Source organism: Odontesthes bonariensis, chromosome 4, assembly GCF_027942865.1.
Source record: "Odontesthes bonariensis isolate fOdoBon6 chromosome 4, fOdoBon6.hap1, whole genome shotgun sequence".
NCBI lineage: Eukaryota > Metazoa > Chordata > Actinopteri > Atheriniformes > Atherinopsidae > Odontesthes > Odontesthes bonariensis.
Genome location: NC_134509.1, coordinates 17,099,713 through 17,108,564, shown reverse-complemented (window position 1 = coordinate 17,108,564; position 8,852 = coordinate 17,099,713). Strand labels below are relative to the sequence as shown.

The 8,852-nt window shown below is 43.0% G+C and overlaps 2 protein-coding genes across 11 annotated transcripts in view; both read right to left on the bottom strand.

Moving 5' to 3' along the window:
- Positions 1-966: 966 nt before the first annotated feature.
- Positions 967-8,852, bottom strand: part of sorbs2a (sorbin and SH3 domain containing 2a) — a 60,738-nt gene continuing 52,852 nt past the window's right edge. For all 9 annotated transcript variants that reach the window (XM_075463238.1, XM_075463239.1, XM_075463237.1 and 6 more), the window contains 3 exons: positions 5,984-6,021; positions 5,746-5,852; positions 967-2,709 (listed from right to left, as the gene is read on the bottom strand). In XM_075463238.1, the coding sequence (XP_075319353.1) occupies positions 2,648-2,709; positions 5,746-5,852; positions 5,984-6,021 (207 nt within the window). In that variant the 3' untranslated portion in view covers positions 967-2,647. The remainder of the gene's footprint in view (positions 2,710-5,745; positions 5,853-5,983; positions 6,022-8,852) is intronic.
- On the bottom strand, positions 6,029-8,422 carry LOC142378578 (uncharacterized). 2 transcript variants are annotated; one of them, XM_075463248.1, is made up of 3 exons: positions 8,106-8,422; positions 6,941-7,408; positions 6,029-6,354 (listed from the first exon to the last, which is right to left on the bottom strand). In XM_075463248.1, the coding sequence occupies exons 1-3, from the start codon at positions 8,289-8,291 to the stop codon at positions 6,229-6,231; spliced, it is 780 nt and encodes a 259-aa protein (XP_075319363.1). In that variant the 5' UTR covers positions 8,292-8,422; the 3' UTR covers positions 6,029-6,228. The 2 variants fall into 2 exon arrangements, with proteins under 2 accessions (XP_075319363.1, XP_075319364.1); XM_075463249.1 differs by having other exon boundaries at positions 6,947-7,408.

Sequence of the window (8,852 nt, the reverse complement as noted above, 5' to 3'; positions counted from 1 at the left end):
ACGTGAAAACAAAAGCATTTCACTCTACTTAGTGCAATTTGAATTTGTCCATGACTGAACAGGATCATTCATTCATTTCATTTATTTTCCAGATGCTTTCATCCAAAGCGACTCCAAAGGGAGGAACACACTGGCGGTTCAGCATCTTCCCCAGAGATACTCTGGCATGTAAACTGGGGCATTTGGGGATCAAACCATTAATCTTCTGATGTTGTCACAACACATCCTTTTAATGCAGATACAGTAACTGCCTCATTTGATCCATTTTATACTGTGGAGTTCTATTGTAATGAATCAGATCACCTGTGTGCTCGGAGTAATGGTCAGACCTCCACAGACTACCTTTAAACTTCTTAAATGAGGTGTCTTTTTTTTTTAGTCATTAACAATATTATTGATCCGTAAAAGCTGAAAAATAAAAAAGGAAATATATCATCTACCAGCTGGATTTTATTAGCAATACAGCCCCATTAAATCATCAAACATGTGCTACGATATCGTAGAAATACTTAAGGTCCAAGAATGTATGCTGAGTTTGATTTTTACCAGGAATAACATTAGAATTACATGTTTAATTACACGTAGAAACATACCAGGAGTCGAATTCACGTCCCAAGTCCAAATCTGCGCTTATGCGCATATCAAAGGCAGACAATAAGCCTACTGTATGCTTAAACACTGCCGACTTTATGCTCTCTGGCCACTATCTTACATTTTCATGTTGTTTTCTAGACTACAAATGCATAAATTTGACTTTTTCTTTTTTGCATCACAGATGAGGTTTACATATACATGGCTGTTAAATCAGAGTCAGATGTAAGGCAGCAGTCACCGCCGCAGCTCAGTCTACCAACAGTGACTCCAGTTGAACTGGCCTCATCGACTCTTAAAACAATAACAGCTTTCAAAGAGGTGAAACTTGGCACCCCCGATGAAGAGAAACGTAAAGAAAGAGAAAACCAAATGTAATGGTGGGTGAGAAAAAGCTGAGTTTATAAAGCAAGTGGATGTTGGCCATTTTACAGCTCTCATACAAAAGGCTTACAAAACACAGCACAGACGCACGCACACACACACACACACAGACACACACACACACACACACACACACACACACAGAGACACACACACGTGTTCTTACACTAGCTGACATAGTGAATGACAGGGAGTGACGTGAGGGACAATGAATGATAACATATCTTAAGGTGCTTTAACAATAGCTTTGTAGACAGTATACATCCATTGTGAAACATAAAATGAGAAAACAGCAAAAAAAAAACAAAACAAAGATTGTGTTTACTTTGCATGACAAGCGAAGAAGGAAATAGCCGATTATCTGAAATAATACACACATGTGAACAGTGATCCACTACCCACTGACTCTGACAGCAGGGATAAAAGACTCCATCAGAGAAGCTGCAACAACTCAACTGCAGTCTTCATCATTTTCTATCTCATTCTGTATCTTATTTAAATAAATTTAACATTAAACATGAAACCTGGCAATTCATTATTTCCCCATCAGCCATCAGGTTATTTATCTCTATCAGAACCCAACTGGACAAAAAAAGAAAAAAAAAGGAACAATCCTTCAAATGTAAATTAGGTGCTGAAAACATACATTTAGAAAAAGCAACGTGGTGTTCATCCTTCTTAAAATCATAATGTAACACAGTCTGATCGACAAGTCATCCTCTAATAAATAAAAATACCTATAAAATGTCAGCAAACTGTCTGCATACACGTTCCACGCATGACTCTGTCCCCTGAGGACCCGCAGTCAGAGAAATCTCTAGTGTCTCAAATCTGAGGTGCAGTTTGACTTAAAAACAAACACGAGCTTGTGTCCAGGTTTTGTTAAAGTGCATCAATCCTAACGTGAAAAATTAGCAAACAACAAAACCAACAACATCTTTGTGTTTTTTCTATTATACTGGGACTCTTGGGTTAGACAGCAAGTCAAGCATTTCTCCATGAACTCGGGTGCGTGTATCTGAAGTAACTGATAGATGGAAACCCTGGGTAACACATAACATTGATACATGCACAGTCTTTTTCACATGTAACGCTGTGAAGCGGCAGGATGATGCAACTTGTTAGCTGAAATCCCCCAAACACGGCTCGGAAAAACCGACACAATACTGTTTAAAATACACTCGGCAGTCTGTGGGGACAGCTGTGACCGAACACTGGAATTAACAGCAGGTCAATGTAATTACGTTTTTAAATTGGAGTTACTGCAGAAAACTAAAAAAAAAATAAAGGAGGCGATCTGGGTGATCTCACTGCCCTTAAACAGATGAAACAGAAAGGGGAGCATCACTGCGGTCCTTCGCTATTCTTCCACCATCGTCAAAAGTCAGGTCAAAAGGTCACTGACGGGAGCACAAATTTAGGGTTTTCCATGATAGAAAAATAAAGGTAAAAAGATAAGATTAAAAAAACAGTATCATCTTATAGAAGTCTTCCATTAAAGATGGCTAGTTAGAGCTAAGGATTCTGTCTGTGTGAAGCTGACATGCCACACATCTACGCAAACACATAAGTGTGCAGCAGGTCTGGGCCGACGTCCTGCGGGTGCTGTGCTGACGGCGAGGAACGTGTCACTGAAAGGGGACGGGGGGCCGCGGAGAGTCTGGAATCATCATTATAGCTGCTTCACGTAGTTTCCTGGGAAGGTTCCAAACAACTTGCTCCTTCGAGAGGTCCCTTTACAAACAAAGAGCAATACAAGAGGAAGGTCAGAGCTGAGGTCGTGGCGTGCGTTCAGATCAGACGACGTTCTTAAATGTTTCACTTTTTATTAACGAGGACGTGAAAATCAAGCCATTCAGACCCTTCAGGGTGGCTTTGCTGAAAAACCTGAAAGAATTGTTACAGTTCACGAAGACTTTCTTTACTCAGCCTCAGAAGAGACAGTAAAAATGTGGGGGGAAATATCCACCACTCACAGTGGAATACAAACTTTGCCTGTTCATCGAGATTTATACAAAAACAGATCCTCTGTGTTAGTCAAAGGTCAAACTGTGGTTTAACTGTGAACTGCATGGCATGATGTCTGCTCATAAATGTCTAACGGAACAACACTGACATCTAGTGGTGTAATTTAGCTTGACATTTATCTAAATACAACACAGAAGGTTTTCTTTTCTACTGTCTGACGTATAACATGTGCATTTGATGTGTAAAGTAAAGTGCAAAATGGTCTTTAGCATTAGTTCTTCAGGCTTTCTGAAGGTCTTTTATAGTTCGTCTTTGGAGTTTTTAGACTTTGGCTGATTTTTCTTCAATTTTCAGTCCTGTTCTTGTACCCGAGTGTCTTTGTTTGTTAATCCATGTGTCCAGCCTGGAAACCACCGCCCTTATTTTTGCCTGAGTTAGGGAACCAATCACAGAACGGGGGGGGGGGGGGGGGGGGGAAAGATAGCAAGACGATGACGACGTCTATGCGCGACACCGAAGCTTGTAGAGTGTTAATCCAACATGGCAGCGGACACAACGTTACCGTTCGATGCAGCCTTAGAAAGTATTTTAAGTAGCTTAGAACGCAAGTTTACTTTTAAAAAAGAGCAACGTTTGGCGTTGAAAGATTTCATTGCCAAGAAGGATGTATTTCCTTGTCGAATTTCTGTCGCTCTACATACGTCATCTGGTATAAGTGATACAATTGGCTATGAATCGCGCGCAAAGCAGCATGGGAAGAACCAGACGCCATTTGATAGACATTCGTAGCGCCCAATAAACGGCTCTAGGCATTCGTAAACCACGCCTCAAATACGAGAAAATGCACACCTAGTTCCCAGACCACCATCTCATCGAGATGTGGACGCGTCAGCCAGGCTAGTGAAGACCAGGGAAACACACGCAGTCCTGCAGCTGATCCTATCCCACCTGCTGCTGACTGAGGCCTCATCAGAAGTGTTCGACATGGAAGGCTGGCTGTGAAGAAGCTAGTCTTAGCCCATTTAGGCCTAAAACGCCTGGAAAAGAATGCCTGTAAAACCTATGGGCGATTTCAGAAAGACCCCCTAATAACCTGAAGTTTTTCTGGAGTGTCAACGCCTACTAAATGATTGATTTCTCAGCCTCTGTAGCAGATAGAAACAAAATTCAAAAAGTATTTGAGAGCTTACACCTGTGGCTTTCTTTGGAAATTGAGTTTATTTACATACACCTTCACGAAAATAGAAAATGGAAAAAGTAAAGTGCAGGAACAGCACTATTTTCAATTAGAAAACAGTAATTAAAATAAAATAAAATTTAATTTTATATTTAAATTATTTATTTATCTATTTATTTTATTGCCAGTAATCTCTTCGTACTGGCAGCACAAGGAGTCCCATGCCCATACACATTCCAATAAACGTTTTCATCTCCGGCACAGTTACGTGTGACCACCTTGCCATCTTTGCTCGAGCTGGAGTCTGAAGTACCTGCTCACTGTATCTATTCGTCTCGAAAACGAGATGCGCCCAAAGCTCCTCAGTAAAAATATGATTAAATGCCTGCAACGGTGTGGCATCTGCAGGTAAATCCACTTTCACCCCTGGTGTGCGGTTGAAATCTCTCCGTCGATTACGGTGGCAATTGTCAGTCTTCCACTCACATTCAAACCCTTTAAAATCATCCTCGCCATTATCGTCATCTTCAAACATATGTGCTAGCCATAAATCTCGATCAATTGGGTCATCACGTTCATCATCAGCATCAAAGCCAAGAAACTCCTCACAATCGCTACCGTCTGAAAAAGACGTGTACGCTTTCCCGGCCTTAATGGTAGAATAACGCAACAGCGCCCCCGGCTTTAAAGGTAGAAATGCGGCAATGCTTTCCAGGTCTAAATGGGTTAAGGAAGGGAAATGGGGCGAAAAGGCTGAGCTATGCCAAATGACACAAGAACAGGACTGAGAGTCAGTGGCAACAGGCCTGATGGAGAGATGAATCCTTCCTAGAGCCCGGACCTCAACATTATTATTATCTGGACATACTGTGTCTTTCTACTGAGCTATTATTCTGTTGAAGAAAAAAATAAAATAAAATTTGGAGCATTTTTCGGTGTTGGTTTTGATGCTGTAATGCTGTAATGGCTTCTGCTGGTAACTGGCAATTTTTTACATCAGTTATGATGCATCACCATGGCAACAGAAGTTGTTAACCTGTTGGAGCAGCTAACTGAGCTTTCCGAAGTCCAATAAATGCCTGGAATAACATCCCAAAATCAAGATGAACTGAAGAGAAGACATCTTGGAGGCGCAGTGAGAGTAAGGTGAAAAGATAAAATGGACAAGTTATCGCATCGATTACTCGTTTTTTTAAGGTAAGAGGAAAAGAAGGTAAGAAAGGTGAGATATGAGGGCTGCCGGAAGACTTTTGCACAGTACTGCACACACAAATCTTTGTGTTTCTGTCGGTCTTGGGAAAATAATTTCTCCTTTGCCCTCTCACTTCACTGTTCTTCCATTCCTAATACCACAGTTACCACAGTTTTTGATGCCCAGCATTTCTAGTTTGCATTTACGATCAGATTCGTGTCTTCGATGTATTTCACTAAAGGTCTAAGTAATCGAAGTAATTCATGTAGGGCTCGTGCTGTCTGCCACTTTGCGGCTGCTCGGAGGCACGACAATGTATGACCATATGTATGAGACATATTTATGAAGTCAATGGCTGACCATGTTTTAGGTTTTCCTGACAAATGGCAACAATCGGCATGCTTTTGGTGGTTGACATATTTTGTAACCTTACCAACAAACCAGCCATCATCGCACTTCTCCATCACATCAACAACGTCTCCCTCCTTCAGCTCCAGCTCGTCCTCGTTGCGAGGTATGTAGTTGTACAGAGCCTGGTACCTGCGTTGGGAACATTCAGGACAACTCAACTGTATGGGTGTTGCTGCTTTAATCACCGTTACTGCTCAAAGAATGCACACGGCTTCATCCTATCCTTAATCATAATGCAAATTCTAACAACTATCACTTACGGGTCTCCTCCACCGTGAAGCGCATCCTGGACTAACCGCTGAGGTAAGGAGAGAAAGAGAGAAACAGAACATAAATCACAATGTGCCATTTGTGGGGGCTCCATTAAGGGGAAAAGACTTTTTGTTTCTCCACTCATTATTCATGAAAATTTCCCATTTCAATCTGGAAAATTACACCATATGAAGAGAAACAGTATACATATGACAAAGTGTGTGGTGATCAATCATGAAAGACAAGGTGATTTCTAAAGTCTTCCCTCCTGCACAGAGGCATGAGTGCAGTCCCCTACCCTTCGACCTCTAACGGGTGACAGATAGGACCTCCGGGACAAGATGGGGCTACGAGGAGGTTTACCACCAACAACTGGATCCTGCTTAACAGGCAGAAAGACCAGAGACCACACACCAATAATCTTCAACAGTAACCAAGTCAGCAACCTTGACAATGAGCTGAACTTGTAAGCAGAAAAATCTAATGACATGCTGTAAACATCATCAATCAACATGCTGATGCCAGAGAAAATCCTCCTAATAGCACCGCAGAGCAACCACAAAAAGCGTCTCACACTGGCTTATTTAAGCACGTTTTCTGCCGTCCACACGACACCATGTTGGTGCTTTTATGCTAAATTACTGTACGATGCAAGTTAGTGTGCATACTGCGATTAATCATTCAGTTCCCCCAAAATCCAGACTTTTCTTATAGTCCTTGCAAAACAGGCCAAAATCTAAAGACACCCAGTTTAAAATCATATCAAACATACAAAAGCAGAAAACAAGTCCAGACATTTTTCTCCCCAGATCAGTAAACGACTAATTAGAGAAGAAATGTTATTTCATCACACCAATAAACTATAGTCTCACTCTCAGCTCCACTACTATCAACAGCATAATAGTTAGGGAAACATTGTTAGATGAGTTCCTAACATAGTTTTCACCCCCACATTCCGGCTTTACCTTCACCTTGGGAGACCTACGACCAGGGTGTGGCACAGTGGGAGCGGCGGGGGGAGAGCGTGGAGTGGAGAGGGGGGGTGAGGCAGTTTTAGAGGGAGACGAGGTAGGAGGGGGTGAAACGGACTTTGAGACAGGGCAGGGTGTGACTGCATGAGAAAGACAGGGAGCGCTTGAGGGGTGAGAGGCGGAGTGCTGCGAGGGACCATCTGAGGAGGAGTGAGAGATGTGCAGGGGAGGGCAAGAGACTGGGGGAAGTGGAGACGTCGTGAGCTGAGGAAGGGACGGGGGCCGCGGGGAGGCAGGGGAAGAGGGAGGGAGGATGCTGTGGTCGGGATGCCGTGACCGGGACAAAGAGGACGGAGAAGGCGGAGAAGGCGGAGGAAATGTGACGGTTTGCGGTGGTGATGTGGAGGGTGAGACGAGACTGGAGTCAGGAAACTCTCTCATAGCGGAAGGAGAGACTTCAGCCTACGGAGGTGAAGACATACACAGGGACGCCGAAGCGGAGTCACAAGATGACAACATCAGGCTTTCTTTAATGCTGTTGTGTTGGTACATTAATAAACCTCAGAAGGGACATGGAGGGGAAATAAGATGGAAAAACAGTAAAAAACAGTAACTGACATTAAAAGACTTCTGCAAAACAGTTCATCTCTCTTCTACAATTTCATCTTCTCCTGCTGTTAAACTATTAGTTCAGTTTATTTAAGACTTCAGCATCAGCTGTGTGATTACTGCACTTTATCTGGACAGTGTGATCTCATGCAACACTAGAACTCTGAATATTATTACTAATTTCTGGATTCCCATTTGAAATCGGTTTGAATCGGCTGAAAAAAAGTGAAACAATGTTAAACTTCCTGTTATGGACCAACACCTCCCCAACAGAACACCAATGGTTTTTACTCTTCGCTAAATTAACGTCTGTTGTGGAGTAACAAAAAAAGGCTCAACTTGTATTTCAACTGCATTTCTCCCAACATTAACGATATCAATAGATGCCTTGATCAATTGTGTAGTTAATTTGTGCATTATTCACTGGTAAATCACTAACTTAAATGCAGTGACCCAGCTGTGAGAGGGCAAAAGAATACATCTATTTTCTCATCCTTGTCCCTTACAATCAATTTCAAACTCAACAGACGCAGCTCACACCATGCTCTACCTGTGGACTGAGCCTCTCATTTAAGACTCTAACGTCTTCCTCTTTGTCCATCACAGCTTCATCTTCTTCCTCTATGAATAACTCAGTGTATCCCTTTCCTTCCACTGACAGTGGCTTCTGAGCATCAACCGGTTGCTCACTCAGAGATATCGACTGCTCTTCCCACAAAATGGGCAGGGGCTTCATTGTTACAGGCTTGTGGAACTGCACCTCTAACCAACTGCTGCCTGGTGAGTCGCCTGCTGCTGCGACCGCAGGCGGCTTCGCTACTGCCTGATGGGATTGTTCATCTTTTTTCTGGAACAGACCGCTCTGATACTCACTGATCAGCTTGGCGGTAGGAGAATCTACTGAAGGTCCTCTTAAAACGTCACCATCATCTGTGCTGCTGGAACCATCCAGAATCATAGACAACAGCTCGTCATAGGGGTCTTTGACATGCAACTCAATGGCAGGGGTTCTGCTGCTTTGGCTTACATGAGCACTGGACTTGTGCTGCTCTGGCAGTTGTGTGGGAATCTCTGGCTTACTACTGCACACCGGCTGGGCTCCTTCTGAGATAAGTAACCCTCTCCCACTGTTATGTCGAAGTGAAGAGTCAGGAAGTGAAGAGGTGAATGAGGAATGAGTGGCGGCTGGAGGAAGAGGAGGAGGAGGTGGAGGAGAAGGCTGAGAGAAAGGCAGGACATCTGTGGGGTCACTCTCTGTGAGAAGTGACGGACGTGAAAGGGTGAACGTTTTTTGTGA